Here is a 21,678-nt window from a genome sequence, read left to right on the forward strand (position 1 = left end):
GACTTCCAACTCCCAGCCTTCTCCTGTGTGGAGACCTACGTTTCACTCCCTTTTGACTGGAAATTTTAATGCTGCACAGTTCCCCGATTTACACTGTGATATCCCTAGCAAGCCAGTCTGCCTAAACAGGCCAGTGGCTTGGCTTTTTCTCCAAAGCTTTCTCCAAAAGCTTGGCTTTTTCTCCAAAGACTATGACCAACTATATCCACAATTATAAGTTAAACAAAGATCCTTCTAAGCAAGCACATTTATTCTCAAGGTAAAAGCATTAAACATATAAAAACATTATCTTGTTTTAGTATATACTGCATACGATATGTTAAACAATATTAAAACAACCTACACACATGCTAAAAAGCTTACCAGAGGTCAATTCAACTCCAACCTATGGCTCTAGTAGGTTTTTAGTCCTTCAAAACCCACAAGTGGGGTTTCCCTGTGGTTACAAGTTCATCTCTCTTAGATCTAGAACTAGGACCTGGGCTGGGCAGATCAGCCATTTCTTTATATAGCTTGGGCTGTTGACCCTGGCCCTCTGTAACAGGTAATCAGCAGACAATCATCCTTTTCTAAGGGCACATCTTCAAAAGACTAGGTTTTTGCATAACCAGAACTGGGTAATTTGCATTAACCTCCGCCGAGAGATTCCCCAGTAAAATCCTCTTAACACTTATTGTCCCAAAGGTCCTAACTTGTTTGGCACATTTTCAGTATAGTATTCTGAACTCCTAGGTCTTACATCTATCACATCTCCCTTCTAAAGAGGTTACATACAATCCTAGCCCACAATAATACATAAACTTAACACAATATTGTCTTTTAAGCATATTGCAGGAAATTGCTCTGTTGCACCATGCACTGCAGATTCTTTGTAAATGAATTTCTAACAGTTTTTATTAAACAACTATACATAAATCAAAAATAAATCTGATTAGAACAACAAAGAAACATCTTAAAGTTAAACAGTGTAGTGGATGGGGGGACGGGGTGTCTCCATTTCATAGGCAACTATACTTCTTGCCTCTGCCTCTTCTCATTCTTCTCCCTTCTGGTATTATCATTAGCCGGGATGGGCAGAGATGGTGTTCCTAGCCTTTGTTTGCCAGAAGTTGTGAACGGGCGACAGCGGATGGATCACTTGATCACTGTTCTGTTCATTCCCTCTGGGGCACTTGGCATTGGCCACTGTCGAAAGACAGGATACTGGGCTAGATGGACCTTTGGAATGGGTTACCATGGGAGGTGGTAGATCTCCATCCTTAGAGGTTTTTAAGGCCCAGCTTGACAAAGCCCTGGCTGGGATGATTTAGTTGGGGATTGGTCCTGCTTTGAGGAGGGGACTGGATGAGATGACCTCCTGAGGTCTCTTCCAACCCTAATATTCTATGACCCAGTAGGGCTGTTCTTATGTTGCGTGTTGGGGCCCAAAGTTATTAGGGGTGTTTGATGATTCAAAGAGTTGGGCTCCCACGTGCAATTGTCCTCGCTGCCCTGAGCAGGGAAAGAAAGGGAGCATGGCTGTCGGGGTATAGTGGGAAACATCTTTTGTGCAGATTTTGTCTGGGTCCTGATTGAGGGCACTAGATTGACAGTGGGCCAACAGACAGTATGCGCTCCAGCAGAGCATTCTGCTTCCATACTGCCTCCAGGAGTTGCCTCTGCTTGTCCCTCTTTAATTACAGTGTCTTTGGCCAGTGCAACTCTCTCTTCTTTTTTCCTCTCTGACTGCAAAAACAATCTCCACCTCTCCATTGCTTTCATTTGGGAGAACGGGGGGGAAAGGAAGTCTGCAATGAGATTGCCAAACATGTCATCCTGTGTTCTCCGTTTCTTCCCCCTCAGGTTAGCCAGCTGCTCAGCCACTGATAAAAGCCCTGTCCTGGAGGTCTAGCCATTGCAGATGCCATGGCAGGGGGAGTATGGAAAAAAAAACAAGTGGAAGTCAAATCCTAGTGAGGTAAATAGAAAGGAGCATAAACATTGCCAAATTAAATGTAAAAATGTAATAAGAAAAGCCAAAAAGGAGTTTGAAGAACAGCTAGCCAAAAACTCAGAAGGTAATAACAAAACGTTTTTTTAAGTAAATCAGAAGCAGGTAGCTTGCTAAACAACCAGTGGGGCCATTGGACAATCAAGATATAAAAGGAGCACTTAACGACGATAAAGTCATTGCAGAGAAACTAAATTAATTCTTTGCTTCAGTCTTCACAGCTGAGGATGTTAGGGAGATTCCCAAACCTGAGCCATCTTTTGTAGGTGACAAATTTGAGGAATTGTCACAGATTGAAGTGTCACTAGAGGAAGTCTTGGAATTCATTGAGAAACGTAACAGTAACAAGTCACCGGGACCTGATGGCATTCACTCAAAAGTTCTGAAAGAACTCAAATGTGAAACTGCGGAACTACTAACTATGGTTTGTAACCTGTTCTTTAAATCAGGTACTGTACCCAATGACTGGTAGACAGCTAATGTAACGGCAATATTTAAGAAGGTCTCTAGAGGTGATCCTGGCAATTACAGACTGATAAGTCTAACGTCCGTACCGGACAAATTAGTTGAAACAATAGTAAAGAATAAAATTGTCAGACACATAGAAGAACATAAATTGTTGCACAAAAGTCAACATGGTTTCTGTAAAGGGAGATCATGACTTACTAATCTATTAGAGTTCTTTGGGGGGGGGGGGTCAACAAACGTGGACAAGGGGGATCCAGCGGACATAGTGTACTTAGATTTCCAGAAAGCCTTTGACAAGGTCCCTCACTAAAGGCTCTTACATAAATTAAGTTGTCATGGGATAAGAGGGAAGCTCCTTTCATGGATTGAGAACCGTTTAAAAAAGACAGGGAACAAAGGGCAGGAATAAATGGTAAATTTTCAGAATGGAGAGAGGTAATTAGTGGTGTTCCCCAAGGGTCAGTCCTAGGACTAATCGTATTTAACTTATTCATAAATGATCTGGAGAAAGGGGTAAACAGTGAGGTGGCAAAGTTTGCAGATGATACTAAACTGCTCAAGATAGTTAAGACCAAAGCAGACTGTGAAGAACTTCAAAAAGATCTCACAAAACTAAGTGATTGGGCAACAAAACGGGAAATGAAATTTAATGTTGATAAATGCAAAGTAATGCACATTGGAAAAAATAACCCCAACTATACATACAATATGATGGGGGCTAATTTAGCTACAACTAATCAGGAGAAAGATCTTGGAGTCATCTTTTTGACTACCGCTGCACACTGCGTGGACATCTTCAGAGAACTCTGAAGACGTCCACGCAGCGTGCAGCGGCAGTCAAAAAAGCAAACGGGATGTTAGGAATTATTAAAAAAAAGGGATAGAGAATAAGACGGAGAATATCTTATTGCCCTGATATAAATCCATGGTATGCCCACATCTTGAATACTGTGTACAGATGTGGTCCCCTCATCTCAAAAAAGATACACTAGCATTAGAAAAGGTTCAGAAAAGGGCAACTAAAATAATTAGGGGATTGGAACGGGTCCCACATGAGGGGAGATTAAAGAGGCTAGGACTTTTCAGCTTGGAAAAGAGGAGACTCAGGGGGGATATAATAGAGGTATATAAAAACATGAGTGGTGTGGAGAAAGTGAATAAGGAAAAGTTATTTACTTGTTCTCCTAATATAAGAAGTAGGGACCACCAAATGAAATTAATGGGTAGCAGGTTTAAAACAAATAAAAGGAACTTCTTCTTCACTCAGTGCACAGTCAACCTGTGGAACGCCTTGTCTGAGGAGGTTGTGAAGGCTAGGACTATAACAGGGTTTAAAAGAGAACTGGATAAATTCACAGAGGTTAAGTCCATTAATGGCGATTAGCCAGGATGGCAAGGAATGGTGTCCCTAGCCTCTATTTGTCAGAGGGTGGAGATGGATGGCAGGAGAGAGATCACTTGATCATTACCTGTTAGGTTCACTTGCCTCTGGGTCACCTGGCATTGGCCACTGTTGGTAGACCGGATACTGGGCTGGATGGACCTTTGGTTTGATCCAGTATGGCCATTCTTATGTTCTTAAGTGGTTACTGTTTCCCAGAGAGGCAATAATATATTTTTAACATGCATTTCTGATTTCCCTCCCTGAGATAGATAAATGGGTATGTGCTCTTTATGGCATGGGCTTGTAGACAGTTGATGGTCATAGCTAAGGCTCCATGTTTGTCATGCCAGGAAAAAAGTCAGAGTGATTTGTTTGTTTGCCTGTGTCTTTTTTTGTGTCTGTGACCAACCCTGCAGCAGCAGTTCCTGTGGCTCCTGTCTCAAAGAGCTAGGTCCAGCTCCCCTGTCTGCGTGTTGTGACCTAGAGCACCAGCTCACATGCCACTCAAGTTAGACCCAGCTGACCCTCCGTCATGACAGGGGGAACATGGGCAAACATGACCAGTGTTACAACCCCGCATGCCAGGTCTCAAGACCTGGAGCCGCTGTTGCAGGGTGAGTGCAGGGCAGCACGCCTAGTCTGTGGGACATAGGAGCCACTGCTATGGGGTGAGTGCAAACCAGACTTGCTCTCCAGCCCCCTGCCCCCTCCGCTCTGCACAGGGCAAGGATTAGGGCTGCAGTGCCAGAAGAGGAGGGTACCGCTGCGGGAGGTCAGTGCCTTTAGATAGTGCAAGGAGGGCGGCATTTTTAAATAAAAAAAATCAGGGCGCAGTCACAGGAAATGTAATAATCGGGAGGGGGGAAGGGGGGCGGAGAGAGAGAAGAGGAGGGCAGAGTCCACAACCTCCTTGGGTTCAGTAGTGGTCTAACTATGTAAAATCCTGTCCACCTCCTCAAAAAATGGACAGGTTATATATCCACGGCCAGACACATTAAAACCAGGGATGGTAGGAAACTAAGTTCTCATGAGCTGTTTGCTCTTTATATGGCACTGGAAGGCATCCTGGTTGTGACTCTTCTTGAACAGCTGACTAGCAACGTCCATGAACCCATCTTTATTATGGTGGCTGGGCCCAAGAGCTTCCTGCACTGTCGCTTCTCCCCAGATGACGATGAAATCTAGGGTCTCAGAGCAGCTCTAAGCAAATGCTCAAGGCATGTTGTAAAGGGTGCTAGAGGAATATTGAGCAAATAAGCCAATCCTGGGACTGAGCCAGCTTTTAAACGGGGAAGGGGCCATCTGGACAGTTTGGCCCCAGAGCAGTGGAGGACTCACAGATAAACACACAGTTCAGTCATCCATATCTTCAATGCAGTGTGGATAGCTGCTGGAGGATTATCAAAGTAGCGTGCGGAAGCAATTCATGCACATAAACAATAGATTGCACTAGCTCAATTTGCATCAAGTGCTCAATTTGCATTAGTACTCATTGAATGAGAATTCCGAAGTTCACAATAAATGCAGAGTTAGAGCGCTCCAAGGAGTTGTGTTACATTTATGCAGATATTTCCAGATCAGACCAACTCAAGTTAGTGTGGATTAAACCCCCATGTAGACAAGCACAAAGTTTAAACTAATTGTAAAACTCTCTAACACTGCTAATCAATAGGTATTGCATTTTCTTTTAAACTATACCCATATTTTACTATTAAAAAGTAACATCAGTAGCACTTATTTCCAAAGAGCATTCACTGGAGACAATTATGTATTTCATATGTAAGCTAGAAACCAAAAGTAGCACACAATTCTGGGGCTTTGTACTAAGTACTGTATTATCTACATTTGTACAAAGCCAATCAACCATCAGCACTCAGTAAGTAAAATATATTTCTTTTGCTGTATTTTTACTCAACCAAGTTTTACTACACACACACAAAAAGAGGAACAATTCTCATTACCTGAAACATTAGAATCAATATCAAGTTTCTTTAAGAGATTTTATTTCAAGCGCTGAACATTTTTTTGCTTTTCCAGGCTTCTTTTTCTATGTGGTATGCTGATCACAGGGTAATCAGAGAGCATAAGTATTGTAATCAGATAATACATTACCTTTCAACTAAGAGGACCTGGCTCCAAGTGTGTTTTAGGTCAACAGTAGAGTATATATTGCTTTTCACCTGAACTACAGCAGGTGTTTGAAAGTGATCATATGATGTATTTGTAATATGAACAAAGTCCATTTGTAAGGAAGCTTTTACAGTGATGTAAGAACACTGGGATCTAAAGGAGACCAATCTATTTATTTTTATTATATAGCACCCGGAAATAGTAGGCAGTTCACAGAAGCTACATAGCTGCTCTGCTGAGTTTACAATTCAATTAGTTTCCAAGAACTATATTTCTTAAATAACTTTAGAAACAATCAAATTAGTAGCTATTACATTTTTAAAAAATGTTAAAAGAAAGTTACAGTTGCAAAGTCGAACACTCAAAAAAATAGGAAATGACTGAACTAAGGTTGCCTGTACAATCTTAATTTGGTCTCCTGATGTTTTATGCGTTAGGATATAGTCTTTAATTACATGATCACATACTACTGTATAGGGAACCTTAATTTTGGTATTTTCTTAACTTCTGAGTGTTTCACTTTTCAACCATAACATTTTCTTAATGCCTTTTTTGGATTTTAATTTCCCTAAACCTTTAGGAAAGCAAACGGAAAAAACAGAAATTCCATCATGGAACCATGCTTATCCCCTACCTTATGCGTCGTCAGCAGGGTCAGGACCTTCAGGTCTACAGAACAGACCTTTGCCACTTGAGCTAAAAAACCCATAGCACTAGTAAATTGTTCTCCTTGTAGTGGTTGGGCCATCTAGAGGAAAAGTCAAGTTTTGCCAGTAAATTTCACAGCTATTTGCTAGAGATAACAAAGGATTGTTAGGCTCAGAAATCCTGGGTCAATTCCAGGTTTTTGAAGGGAGTGTGCTCAATGGTTATAGAACAGGTATCGGCAACCTTTGCACGCGACCCACCAGGGTAAGCGCCCTGGCAGGCCGTGCCAGTTCGTTTACCTACAGCATCTGCAGGTTTGGCCGATCGCAGCTCCCACTGGCCACGGTTCGCTGCTCCAGGCCAATGGGGGCTCTGGGAATTGGCGCGGGCCTAGGGATGCGCTGGCTGTCGCTTCCCGCAGCCCCCATTGGCCTGGAGCAGTGAACCGCGGCCAGTGGTGGCTGCGATCGGCCGAACCTCAGGACCCGGCAGGCAAACAAGCCGGCCCGGCCCACCAGGGGGCTTACCCTGGCGGGCCGCGTGGCAAAGGTTGCCGAGCGCTGTTATAAAACATTCTGCCCCTATACTCTAGCAGCCTATCCCTATTCTACCCCTCTGCTCCTATACTATCCCTTTCCATGCTCCAGTCCATGTCCCCTTCTTCTCATATTGCTTCCAGGCAGCTTCTGTGCCTCCCCCCTTTGCATTCCATATAGGCACCTTCCTCCTTTTCCACACTACTCGAGCACCAGCATGGAGTCTCCTTGATTTCAGTTCTCATTGCTGGTGCTACAGTGCCATTGAACACCCAGGAGGAGCAAATGTAGGAAAAGTCCTGCTTGGCTCTTGTAACTCTGGGATGTAGTATGCTTAGTCCTGCTGGCATGTAGGACCTGTGTGGAGATGGAATATGGTCAGTACAGAGGGAATCTTTGGAAAATTTAGCTGCTGGCCTCCAAAACTCTAGTGATAATTTGATTTGCATAAAGAGTTGTAAAGTGGCCAAATTTGGCCAGATTTCATGGGAACAGCGAAAGGTATATCCCTGACAATAGGGCAACCCCCTATCAAATGTTACATTCCTGCTCCAAAACATGAAGGCTCTAGAGCGCCTCAATAACTGTCAACATTTTTAACATTGTTTTCCCTATGTATTTTCCCCAACCTCATTCCCAGAAGCAGTTGAACCATTTTAGCTGAAACTTTCCACAAAAATTCATTTTGAAGCAGACACCCAACTTGAAAAATTTCAGCCCAATTTAAATTTTACAAAGATATAAGCAACTCAAAACAGTCTTATAATGGAAAATGTTAGGCAACCTTAACTAGAGTGTCACTACCAGTTCTACCCCCAGATGTGACTGACTTAAAAGGAGGGTGACACCAGTGCATCCAAAAATAGCACTTAGCCCAGTGTTTTAATCTCAAAAAGTCAAATATTCAGGGATGAATTGCTTCTTGTATGGCAAATTATTTAAGGATACAATAATTATATTACATTGGAATTCACAGGTCTTTAAACACCAAAGAATTTTACTCTTCCAGTACCACCTTGAATTAATCTGAAATATGTCTAGAAAGCCAATTAAAAGTTAACAGTTACCCATTAGAATGTTTTGACCAGGGACCACTACCAAATCAAAAATATTTTACATTTTTTGTTACATTACAAATCGCATGGTGTTTGGGCCCAGTAACTACTTCTAACCACAAGCGGAAGAATAAAGTGAAAGCACAAGAAGGTTGCTTATGACCAGCTTACTTATTCCCTGTCTCTACCTGAAGGTCCTTGGTCACTCTGTCAAGGGCATATTTTTCCCACTGATGGTAATTCACATAGAGAGCTCTTAGATCTTGCAAAATTGTATCCCTCCATCTTCTTTTTGGTTGGACACATCCCAAGAGATGTGCTATGAATGACAAAATATATGCTGGAACTTCCTGCCCTATTGAAGTCAACGTAAGTTTTCCCATTGACTTCCGGGGGGAGGCAGAATTTCACCCAGGATGTGTTTGTATGCAATCAGATATTATAATTATACCATACCAAAACAGATCTCTGCCTAGACACAATAAAGTTAGTATGTACTAAGTATACTAGGTATATGGAAGATATATGGATTGAGAGTTATCTCCACTGGTTATATATATCTATCAATATTTTCATGTACTTTATGGTTCACACAATTGTTATTTCAGTATCAATTATTTACTTGATTACACTAATAGCCATTTCAAAATTCAGACTTCTTTGTGACAAAGTACTAAAAGATTAAACTTGCTTATTGAGCTCTGGTGATATGGGGCAAGGACTGAGGCAGGTTTTCATTCTTGGTTGTCCAATCTTTCTTTTTAATTTATTTCAATGGCTGCCAGTGGAGAATAGAACCCCATGCTTTTAAAAGCTAAAACAGATTTTAAGTCAGCCCCTTTAACAGAAGCAACGATTTTCAGCTGTTAGACACTGACCACAATTATTGGAATAATTTTTGTTCACATCAACAAATCTTAATTGATGTACTTGGGGGAAGAAAAAAAACACATTTCAGCATGATGTAATCTCTCAAATAGGACTAGTTTCTATGTATCACATGTGTCTACATTTAAAATTCTAACAGAAGCCACAACTTCACTTATATTTTTATGCAGCTCTGGAAGTAAACTAAGCAAGTCTAGTCCACTCCGGATAAACAAAAATCATGTCTGAGAGGATAATACTGATTGAAAAACAGGGCAATTTATTGTGAAACATTCCACTATACGGCTATTTCAGTCAGAGGTTTTAATATAGAATACTAAGAGTAGTTCCAGTAAAAAAATGTTTTGTACCACTTCTTTTTAATAACTTCTGCACGGTTTGGTTAAGAGAATGCATCACAATGCAAGAGAACATATGCTCCTAAATGATACTACACTTTTAAGTTTTATAACATCATTCATTAGTTTTGTGGATCTTCTAAACAAAATGTTGAGACGCATTCAACCGAAGGTAGTAATTGACCTTTCCCCTACTAAGATACGCAATATATGATTATTACACTACTTAAGGAACTTATATGTTACTACAGGACTTGAGTCATACTTTACCTTGCCCTTAATCCCAAAGGCATCAAACAAGCAGGTGAAAGTTGACAGAGAAGAAACATTTTTGCAACTGCCTTGCATAAAGCAAAATTAGGATAGGTACTATGACACTTTGTGCAAGATACATGTGTTCTGGCTCTCCGAACAAGCAACTCCTTGATTTACTTAAGAAAATGGTTTTCTAACCTTTATTTTATATGATTTGATTCCTAAATTAGGGCTTACAATACCTACATCATCCTTCATGATACTCCTCAAACAAAAGGATTTCAAAGTCCAGAAATTTTTAAAAAGGTGAAATTCACTTTTCCCTGCACTCAAGCAATATTATCAACACTGACAGAGAAGCTACATAGAGGAAAGAATTCCACCCACAAAAAAGACCAATTTATAGGGTGGAATAGAGGCCACAACTCTTCCACACCCCTTACTCAGTTACCCAGCTACTAGATCCATAGTTCTAGTCCGTTACCCCTTCTAGACAGATCTGTTCAGGACCAGCAAGAAGCCCCCAGCACATCAACTCTGTCCCCCCACCCCCAAAAACACATACACCTTGTGTAATAGCCCCACAGGATTTAAATGGTGCAACACACTTTGAAAGAATTTTTTGAGTATTGCACAAGAGCTTACTATTGATTATTATTTATAGTTTAATAACTCAGAGGCCATACAAAAAAAAATCTGGTAAAATGATCCCTCCCCCAAGTCATTTACAATCTAAATTAATGACAAGATGCAATAGGTGAATGAAACTGACAGACTGCAAGCAGGGCAAGGCAACAGTAATAAGAGTGTGCTTTCATGTAGCCTAATGGTGCATACAGTGTAACTCATCATTTGCCTAGCTTTTGACTGGTAACATTCTGAAAGCTACATGGCTGAAGTAAGTCTTATGAAAAAGTCTGGAGGACAGGGAAGTGGATGAATGGATTTTTGGTGGAAGATTATATCAGGTAAAAGGGCCATCATGGAAAAAAAGCATACATACTTGTGGGATAATTGGCTGTGTCAAGGTTCCTTCCCCACTCTGAACTCTAGGGTACAGATGTGGGGACCTCCATTAAAGACCTCCTAAGCCTATTCTTACCAGCTTAGGTTAAAAACTTCCCCAAGGTACAAACTTTGCCTTGTCCTTGAACCGTATGTTGCCACCACCAAGCGTTTTAAACAAAGAACAAGGAAAGAGCCCACTTGGAGATGTCTTCCCCCCAAAATATCCCCCCCAGCCCTACACCCCCTTTCCTGGCAAGGCTTGATAAGAATCCTCACCAATTTCTACAGGTGAACACAGACCCAAACCCTTGGATCTTAAGAACAATGAAAAAACCAATCAGGTTCTTAAAAGAAGAATTTTAATTAAAGAAAAAGGTAAAAGAATCACCTCTGTAAAATTAGGATGGTAAATACCTTACAGGGTAATCAGATTCAAAACAGAGAATCCCACTAGGCAAAAGCTTAAGTTACAAAAATATACACTCCATCCAGCACAGCTTATTTTAACAACCATTAAACAAAAGGAAATCCAACACATTTCTAGCTAGATTACTTACTAACTTAACAGGAGTCGTAAGGCTGCATTCCTGATCTGTTCCCGACAAAAGCATCACACAGACAGACCAACCCTTTGTTCCCCCCCCCAATCCAGATTTGAAAGTATCTTGTCCTCTCATTGGTTATTTTGGGTCAGGTGCGAGCTAGGTTACCTTAGCTTCTTAACCCTTTACAGGTGATAGGGTTTTGCCTCTGGCCAGGAGAGATTTTATAGCACTGTATACAGAAAGGTGGTTATCCTTCCCTTATATTTATGACACGCCCCCCAAATCACAGATAGGGTGAAACACTGGATGTGATTTCTTCCTGGAGCTCTAGGGGAAAACAGAGTTAATAAGACACAGGCATCTCTAAAATATACTACTAACTGTATAAAGACTAACAATATTTAGTAGTTAGTAGTATAATTAGAGATTATAGTTAGTTGATTCTGGGAAACTTTTATGGGAGAGTGCATCAGCCACTTTGTTAGAAGCTCCTGAGATGTGCTGTATGTCAAAATCAAAATCTTGGAGAGCTAAACTCCACCGAATAAGTTTTTTGTTATTTCCCTTGGCGGTATAAAGCCACTGTAGCGCAGCATGGTCAGTTTGCAGGTAGAAGCGCCATCCTCAAACGTATGGGCGTAGCTTTTCCACAGCGTAGACAATGGTGTAACATTCCTTTTCACTGATTGACCAGTGGCTCTCTCTCTCAGACAGCTTCTTGCTGAGAAACACAACAGGATGGAACTCTTGATTTGGTCCTTCCTGCATTAAGACTGCTCCCACACCACGCTCGGACGCATCTGTGGTTACTAGGAACGGTTTGTCAAAATCTGGGGCCCTTAGCACAGGGTCAGGCATGAGTGTTGCTTTAAGCTGGTTAAAGGCCTTCTGAAACTCTTCAGTCCACTGAACTGCATTTGGCTGTTTCTTTTTGGTTAGGTCTGTCAGTGGGGCGGCGATTTGGCTGTATTGCGGTACAAATCACCTGTAATATCCGGCCAAGCCTAAGAAGGATTGGATCTGTTTCTTTGACTTTGGGGCAGGCCCCTTTTGAATAGCATCCACTTTGGCCTGTAGGGGGTTGATAGTTCCTTGACCCACCTGGGGTCCAAGGTAAGTCACTCTGTTTAGGCCTATTTGACACTTCTTAGCCTTAACAGTTAGTCCTGCCTCCCTTATGCGCTCAAAGACTTTTTGTAGACGTTCCAGGTGTTCTGCCCAGGAATCCTAAAATATGGCCACATCGTCAAGGCAGGCGACTGCACATTCTCCTAATCCCGCTAGGAGACCATCTACAAGTCTTTGGAAGGTGGTGGGTGCATTCCGCGGCCCGAAAAGGAGCACATCAAATTCATACAGCCTGACGTGCGGTGAAGGCTGACCTTTCCTTGGCGGATTCATCTAGCGGTACCTGCCAGTACCCCTTGGTTAAGTCCAAGGTAGAGATGAACTGGGCCTGTCCCAGTTTCTCCAATAGTTCATCTGTGCGTGGCATTGGATAGTTGTCTGGGCGAGTTATAGCATTTAGCTCACGGTAGTCCATGCAAAAACGTATCTCCCCATCTGGTTTGGGAACTAGAACCACTGGAGATGCCCAGGCACTGCCACAGGGGTGGATTACACCCATCTGTAGCATATCCTGGATCTCCTGTTCTATAGCAGTTTTAGCTTGAGGAGACACCCGGTAAGGGTAGGCTCTAATTGGGTGAGCATTACCTGTGTCAATGGAGTGGTATGCCCAGTCAGTCCTGGGGTGGCTGAGAACGTCGGCGAGTAGCTAGTGCGCAGCTCCTTGATTTGCTGTCACTGCATACGCCCAAGGGTATGAGGTTCACCTCTTCCATGCCACCATCGCTTTTCCCTTTGTAGTAGACACCTTCAGGCCACTCAGCGTCGTCTCCTCCCTGGGCTGTAAACTGACAAACCTTTAATTCTCTGGAATAAAAGGGCTTTAGAGAATTAATATGGTACACCTTAGGCTTTCGGTTGGAGGTGGGGAATGCCATGAGATAATTAACAGCTCCCAGATGCTCTTGGACCGTGAATGGCCCTTCCCACGACGCTTCCATTTTATGGGCCTGGAGCGCCTTTAAGACCATGACCTGGTCCCCTACTTTGAAGGAACGCTCTCTGGCATGTTTTTAAAACCAGGCTTTTTGCGCATCTTTTAGGTTTTCTTTAGCAAGGGCTAAAGAGGTTCAGAGGATGATTTGTAGGTTGGTTACAAAGTCCAGAATGTTAGTTCCTGGAGAAGGTGTAAACCCCTCCCATTGCTGCTTCACCAACTGCAATGGCCCCTTAACCTCGCGGCCATATACAAGTTCAAATGGTGAAAACTGGGATGGGGTACAGCTCTGTAGGCAAAGAACAACTGCTGCAACACTAGGTTCCAATCACTGGAGTGTTCATTTACGAATTTACATATCACGGCCCCCAGAGTTCCATTAAACTTCTCCACCATTTGTTTGATGATGGTAAGGGGTGGCAACCAAGTGATTCACCCCATTAGCTTTCCAAAGGCTTTCCATAGTTCCTGCCAGAAAATTAGTTCCTGCATCTGTAAGGATGTTGGAGGGCCAACCTACCCTGGCAAAAATGTCTGCTAGTGCCTGGCATACACTTTTAGCCCTGGTGTTCCTTAGAGCTACTGCTTCCGGCCATCGGGTGGCAAAATCCATGAAAGTCAGTATGTACTGCTTTTCTCTGGGTCTCTTTTTTGGAAAAGGACCCAGAATATCCACAGCTACTTGCCAAAATGGAACCTCAATGATGGGGAGTGGCTGGAGAGGGGCTTTGACCTGGTCTTGGGGTTTTCCCACTCTTTGGCACACCTCACAAGACCGGACATAGGTAGAAACATCCTTGCCCATTCCCTCCCAGTGGAACGACTTTCCCAAATGGTCTTTGGTTCTGTTCACCCCAGCATGGCCACTAGGATGATCATGGGCTAAGCTTAAATAGCTTTACTCGGTACTTAGTTGGAACTACCAACTGTCTCTGAGGATGCCAGTCTTCCCTGGTGTCCACCAGAAAGAGTTTCCTTGTATAAAAGTCCTCTTTCTACAACAAACCTGGATTGATTAGAAGAGCTGAGAGGCGGTGAGTTGCTCCGTGCCAGTGTCCAAGCTCTCTGGAAGCTTTCATCAGCTTCCTGTTCGGTCTGGAACTGTTCCCTTGATGCTGGAGACATCAGTTCCTCATTGGATTGTGGACCTGGGCTTGGTCCCTCTGGAAGCAATGCAGGTGATGGGACTGTTTCCGTTGACTGTGAACCGCTCTCCGCTGGTGCACTATGTTGGTGTTCAGGCTCCAGCTGAGCCTCTCGTGTAGGGTTATCTGCTGCTGCCGGTGCAGGTTCGGTGGTGCCCTCTGGTGTTGGGGTTGCAAGTACTGGATTCAGTGCTGGCAATGGGTCTGGTTGTTCTGCTGGTTCCGGTTCTGAGACTGGCTCTGCCTGGGTCTCTGTGACTGGATCTACTACTGCTGTTGCAGACTTTGGCATGGGGTCTGGTTCCATCGCCTCTGACCGGGTCCTGGTAGAAGTTTCCGGAACAGAGCGAGGTGTGACAGCTTGCTTAGCCTGGCTGCGGGTGACCATTCCCACCCTCTCGGCTACCTTCACATGATTGGCCAAGTCTTCCCCCAACAGCATGGGGATGGGATAATCATCATAGACTGCAAAGTCCACGTTCCTGACCAGCCCTGTACTGGACAGGCAACTTGGCTGTAGGCAAATTGAAAGAGTTGGACTTGAAGGGTTGAATGGTCACTTGGATCTCTGGGTCGATTAAACTGGGGTCCACTAAGGAAGCATGGATAGCTGACACTTGTGGTCCAGTGTCCCTCCGCTGTGACCTTCCTGCCCACACTCACAGTTTCCCTCCACTCTGAGGGTATCTGGGAGGCATCTGGGCCTGAGGACCTCTGGTGTGATTCCGGTGCAATGAACTGTAATCTGTTGGGGTTCTTGGGGCAGTTGGCTTTTACATGCCCCGGCTCATTACATTTAAAACATCGTCCGGCTCATGGGTCACTGGGGCGAGGTGGGTTGCTGGAGAACAGTGTGGCAGGACGATAAGGTGTCTGGAGTATTCCTTGGCTTGTAGTTAGGGACTTGGGCTGCCCCCGGTAGTAGGGTGTGGTCTGAGGGTGCCCCTTCTGGTATCTGCTCCAACTGCGACCAGGGTTGTTTCTCTCCTCCCTCCACCCCTTTTGTTCCGGTTTGCCCCGCGTCTCTGGCAGTCTGGGACTGCTCGTATTGATCAGCATAAGAAGCAAGACTTTCTGCGGAGTCCTTTTTTTTATCCCCTAAACACTGTTTTATATCCTCCTTGGACATATTCAAAAATTGCTCCTAAATCATCAAATCACACATTCCTTCAAAGCTAATTACACCCCTTCCTTTGACCCATTTATCTAACAGATCCTTCATCTGCCTGGTGAATCTTGCCCATATGCTCAAGGTTTAGCTGACCGCCATATTTGGGGTAGGGAAGGAATTTTCCTCCAGGGCAGACTGGAAGAGGCCCCGGCGGCTTTTTTTGCCTTCCTCTGTAGCATGGGGCAGGGGTCACTTGCTGGAAGATTCTCTGCTCCTTGAAGTCTTTAAACCATGATTTGAGGACTTCAATAGCTCAAACATAGGTGAGGTTTTTCGCAGGAGTGGGTGGGTGAGATTCTGTGGCCTGCGTTGTGCAGGAGGTCAGACTAGATGATCATAATGGTCCCTTCTGACCTTAGTATCTATGAATCTGGTTTATATAAGCCACATTACTTAGTCCAGGTCCTCTCTTAAGGGCTCTAAATTTTACTCTATAAATTTCAGGTGTAACTGGAAATTGCTTTAAACCCAAATCCTCGAATTTATTATAGTCAGAAGCCTCATCAATAGGCATCTTATTGAATATGTCCAGAGCTCTTCCAGTCAATTTTGCGACCAATGTGGTCATCTTGTGAGCTTCAGGAATTTGATGAAGTGTGCACAGTCTCTCAAAGATGAGAAAATATTCAGCAATATCACTGGATTCATCATACCGTGGACATAGTCGCTCCCATTTGTGGATTGTTGGGGAAGGATTGTTAGGGTCATTCGATATATTCTGCTGAGCCTTTGCCTTCTCCAACTCCAGTGCATGCTTCCTCTCTTTTTCCTTCTCCTTTTCTTTTGCCTCCATTTCTCTCCTGTGGGCAGCCTCCCTTTCTTTTTCTTTGGCTGCCATTTATTTTTCTTTTGCCTCCATTTCCATCTGTCTGAGTTCTACCAGTCTTTCATGTTCCTTTTGTTTTTCCTCAACCTCAAATCTGGCTAATTCCAACTTCTGTTGAACAGTGCAGTCTCTCATCCTAACCTCTCTGTTCTTAACTAACTTTACACCCGAGAATTAGAAAGAAAACAAAAACAAGAAAAAACTGGCTTGTACAATTTTGCTGTGCTGTAACCTGATAACCCTCCCCCTTTTTTTTGTTGATAGCTGTTCTCAGCCTACAGAAAAATCCTTTTGTTATGCCTGCTGCTCTGTCCCGCAGGCAGAAAGACAGAATCTACAGCTGCAATCACCTTTTACAAAACCTTTTAAAATCCTGCTGTGCTTCTGGTTCAAAATGGTCTCTGGTTCAAAATGATCTCAAAATGATCCCACTGCTCTGCCACCAGGTCAAGGTTCCTTCCCCACTCTGAACTCTAGGGTACAGATGTGGGGACCTGCATGAAAGACCCCCTAAGCCTGTTCTTACCAACTTAGGTTAAAAACTTCCCCAAGGTACAAACTTTGCCTTGTCCTTGAACCATATGCTGCCACCACCAAGCGTTTTAAACAAAGAACAAGGAAAGAGCCCACTTGGAGACATCTTCCCCCAAAATATCCCCCCGAGTCCTACACCCCCTTTCCTGGGCAAGGCTTGATAAGAATCCTCACCAATTTCTACAGGTGAACACAGACCCAAACCCTTGGATCTTAAGAACAATGAAAAAAATCAATCAGGTTCTTAAAAGAAGAATTTTAATTAAAGAAAAGGTAAAAGAATCACCTCTGTAAAATCAGGATGGTAAACACCTTACAGGGTAATCAGATTCAAAACATAGAGAATCCCGCTAGGCAAAACCTTAAGTTATAAAAAGACACAAAAACAAATATACATTCCATCCAGCACAGCTTATTTTACCAGCCATTAAACAAAAGGAAATCCAACGCATTTCTAGCTAGACTACCTACTAACTTAACAGGAGTTGTAAGGCTGCATTCCTGATCTGTTCCCGACAAAAGCATCACACAGACAGACCAACCCTTTGTTCCCCCCCAATCCAGATTTGAAAGTATCTTGTCCTCTCATTGGTCTTTTTGGGTCAGGTGCCAGCTAGGTTACCTTAGCTTCTTAACCCTTTACAGGTGAAAGGGTTTTGCCTCTGGCCAGGAGGGATTTTATAGCAGTGTATACAGAAAAGTGGTTATCCTTCCCTTTATATTTATGACAGGCTGGATATGTGATAAAGACTGGAGATGATGGCACGAAAACATACTAGAACTACTAGATAGGGTCTAACTAAGCTGTAGAGAGCCTTAAAAGTACTGACAGGAGACATATATATATATTGGATGCACTGGAGAAGAGGAAGCCAGTGGAGGAACACTGAGGAAAAGATGACATGACCAAAGTGACAAGCAATGAAAATTATTTTAGCAGAAGCATTTGGATTAGATTTGAGGATGGCAAGGTTGCATCAGTCAAAGGTGGGGAGAATGAAATTACAGCAATCAAGATACATTTGTAAGGGCCTTGAAAATATCTTTGGCAGTCTGGACACAGAAAGAGGGCCAAATTAGGTCAGGCAGTTTTAATTCAAATCACCTGTTTAGTTGGAAGTTCTCTTCTCCCCAGATATGTGTACACTCTCCACACCATTCTAATTCATCTTGTAATAACAGCATTTGGGCTCCTCTCTAAAGTATATAACTGATCATTAGGAACAGTATTTTTAGGCTTACACCTGGCAAAAACCAAGGCATCACACACAATGACACACTCCAAATGCAAGTCTCTTAAATTAAGGTTAAACTTCCACTTCTACATGTTCACTGATACCTATGAAAATAAAACTTTTTGACACAGAGCTTCTTCTTACCACTTGCAGCAGAAGTATAATATATTTAGATAGGTACAGTATGAAAACCTAGGACTGTAGTACCTGAATACCTCTCCAATCTCACCACTTCCAGGTCCTCAAACAAAATCAGCACAGCAATATTATGCCTAACTTGTCCAAGCAAACGAAAGAAATAACTACGAAAATCCTATAAGACCCCAAACCCTTTAATTTTGAAACACAGGTTTGGCTCTTCACCTCAAATTGCTTTGGCATATTTTGCTGAATTAAAAAACTAGCCTGAGAAATACCATTTTTACTGTCATTCTGATAAACTGACAACTTCCTACAATAGTTGGAGTCCTTTCTTACTGTTTCTGTCATTGTACAACACACCATCATGAAGCAGTTTTCAGAACCTGCCCTATTGGTAGCTCTTCATATATACTGTATCAATTAATTTTTTAATATTGTGAAGCTTTTATGATCATTTGTATGAAAGACACTTATCAAAATAAAACTGAATTATTGCTCAATCTGCTATTTACACCTATTACAGTATATCTTGCTACAAACCATTTCACCTTCTAGATCCACCATCCTGATTTGTTTATGTTTATTCAACACTTTGAAGTTAAGTACTGCGTAGGTGTTAAGTATGCCATGTGCCTGTAATACATGTTCAATTACTCAGTCCAGCAAGAGTGACAGCAAAGGGCAGGTTGAATTTAACATGCATTCCTAACATATCACACACCTTCTCCTACATTTCCCCAACAGGAAAAACTTCATAACACAACTCACTCTTCAATTACACAGATTAGCTAACACAATGACATATGAAAACAAATATACCAAAATTTCAACCTCATATGCTACAGAACTAGGGTGGCCAAGCCTCCAGGATTGTCCTGGAGTCTACAGGAATTAAAGATTAATCTTTAATTAAAGATAAAGTTGTGTGATGAAACCTCCAGGAATTCGTCCAACCAAACTTGGTAACCCTATACAGAACCTGATCTCCCTCTCCCTGAATTTCTTATTGATGGAACATACTTCACTATTATAACATACAGCATAGAACACAGGTACAGTATTCACAGCCCAATCACCGTTCTGTGCAAAGGGGCCCATTATTTGTTAAGGATGGATATAATTTACCTTAACTCTCAAAGTTGTATGTCTGTGAATTCTCTCTCCAGCAGCACTTACCAGACTGAGGGAGAGTGAATGGTGAGGGAGAAAGCCAGCTTTGTCTGCCGAACAGAAGGGGGTTTCTTGGCAGAACATGTCATGCACAGGGGGGAGGAGATCACCCTCTGGCATTAAAGACAAATAAACCCCAGCATTCTCCTGGCCAGGCCTAGGGGTGGTGGGAGACTAGCAGGGCTCTCCGCATCTTATTTCTGCCCTTCTTCTCTCTCTCATCCCGCAAACATCATTTACTCCTCCCCTTCTCAGTCCCTCAACCACCCCATCTGTCTCTCCTGCGCCCCCTTCTCGCCTCCATAAAAGCCACAACTACCCTTCCCCCCACTTCTCCACCCCCCCCGCTCACCTCCCCCACCCCCCCAGCCAGCCCAACCCCCTCTCTCCCCTCCCCCCATTCCGGGGACCGGCGCTGCCAGCCTGGGCCGCCCCTTACCCGTGCCTGGTGGCCGCTCTCCGGCGCTTGTTGAGCAGGCAGAGCAGGAGGCCGGCGGCCGCGCCGGCCACGACGGAGTGGCGCGCGGTCAGGTACTTGCTGTAGGCGGCCATAGAGCTAGCGCAGCGGCTGGGGGACTGACCCGAACCGAGTCCAGGCAAGGAGGCTGACGCAGGGAATGCCGGGAGCGGGCGGGGGGGGGGGGGGGCAGGGCAGAGGCCCCGCCCCCTCAGGCCGGCTCCAGTACTGCGGGCTCAGCCCCTCCTGTCACTCAGGCAGGCTCCGAGGGAAAGGCGGTGTGGGGTGGGCCCAGGCTGTCCTCGGCGCGCGGCCTGGGTTGCCGTTATGTGGCCGGCCTGGCCCCGCGGGGGGGCCCCGTCTGCCGTGCGGCAGCTCGGCCCCTGTGCCCTAGGCTGAGTGTCCCACGATTCATTCCCCTTTGCAGACACAGGGGACCACGAAGTGCTTCCCTGGCCCTGGCGGCTCCCCTCTAGCCCAGAGAGACCCGTCACTTGCGGCTGGGGTGCGGCTGTTTGCAATAGATTCGGAGGATGGGAGTGTGTGAGTGAGGGGTTTCCAGTGCCATCTTGCTGGGCAAGTCCCTTCACCTCTGCTTCTGCACCTCACCCAATCCCTGCTCCTCCCTTAGCCTCTGCTTCTGCACCTTATCTCTGAGAAACTGAGTTCAGTGGACGCATTCATAAAGACAGAGTAGTTGCAAGAGCCTGGAACAGCACAGATGGGCCAGATTTTCACCCCTGCATTCATACCCTGCACACTATTGCAATAATCTTTGTACAAACTATGACTTGTGAGGTATCATTTGAAAATTAATAGCTCGCTGGTCAATATTATCATGGTGACACATGTGCAGCTACATTATATGAACATAAACTGAAATTATGACTGACGTGTTTCCCAGACAAGTCAAAGACAAAGGACAAGCTAAGGCCTCTAGCCAGGTATCATCAAAGTTGATTGACAATCACCTGTCAAGTGGCCATTCTTTAGCAAAGAAGGAGGGCAGGAACAGATGGATCTGCATTCTAGCAAGCAACAGCATGGAACCTCTTTCACCATGAGACTCTGCCATCTCAGTGGGATGGAACTTTATCTAGGGGAAACCCTCAGGAAAACACTTTTCAAAGGGTGACTGGACTACAAAAGGGAGGGGCAAAAACACCCCAGCCTCTCTTTCTCTTGCTCCCTTTCACCTAAGAAGACAAAGGAACCAGCCTAGCTGTTTGACTTTGGGGGAATTCCTGATCTGAGAATTTGGTTAGCAATGTTGCTGGAATGTGTAATAAGGATTTTACCTTGAACCAAGTCTAGTTTGGCAAGTTTTAGCTAATAGTGTTTTAACTTTATTTCTCTTGCAACCATTTCTGATTTTAATACCTTATTCTTGTACTCACTGAAAAATCTCTTTTTGTAGTTAAACTTGTTTTAGTTTTTAATCAAAACTAATTCAGTGTTATGGGAGCAACAGACTTCTAATAGCTGAACAGTCTACGAGAGGGCTGAACAGTGCAGAGCACATCCTTTTGGGGAAAATTGCACTGGGCGTGTGTGGAGGTCATCCTACAGGTAGTAACCAAGACTGCTGGAAGCCAGAATGTGGCTAGTATGTTGCTGACACTGGAGTCTGCATTGCTGGACCAGGGCTGTAGATATACCCAGATACTCAGGGTGTGACCTGCATGCTGT

General features: G+C 43.9%; 1 protein-coding gene across 1 annotated transcript in view; it reads right to left on the reverse strand.

Annotated features, from left to right (window-relative positions):
- Window positions 1–20,132, reverse strand: part of ABCD3 (ATP binding cassette subfamily D member 3) — a 67,372-nt gene extending 47,240 nt beyond the window's left edge. Inside the window, exon 1 of the mRNA XM_074961296.1 lies at window positions 19,972–20,132. Coding sequence (XP_074817397.1) covers window positions 19,972–20,084 — 113 coding nt within the window. The 5' untranslated portion in view covers window positions 20,085–20,132. The remainder of the gene's footprint in view (window positions 1–19,971) is intronic.
- Window positions 20,133–21,678: the final 1,546 nt, after the last annotated feature.

Source organism: Natator depressus, chromosome 8 (assembly GCF_965152275.1).
Source record: "Natator depressus isolate rNatDep1 chromosome 8, rNatDep2.hap1, whole genome shotgun sequence".
NCBI lineage: Eukaryota > Metazoa > Chordata > Testudines > Cheloniidae > Natator > Natator depressus.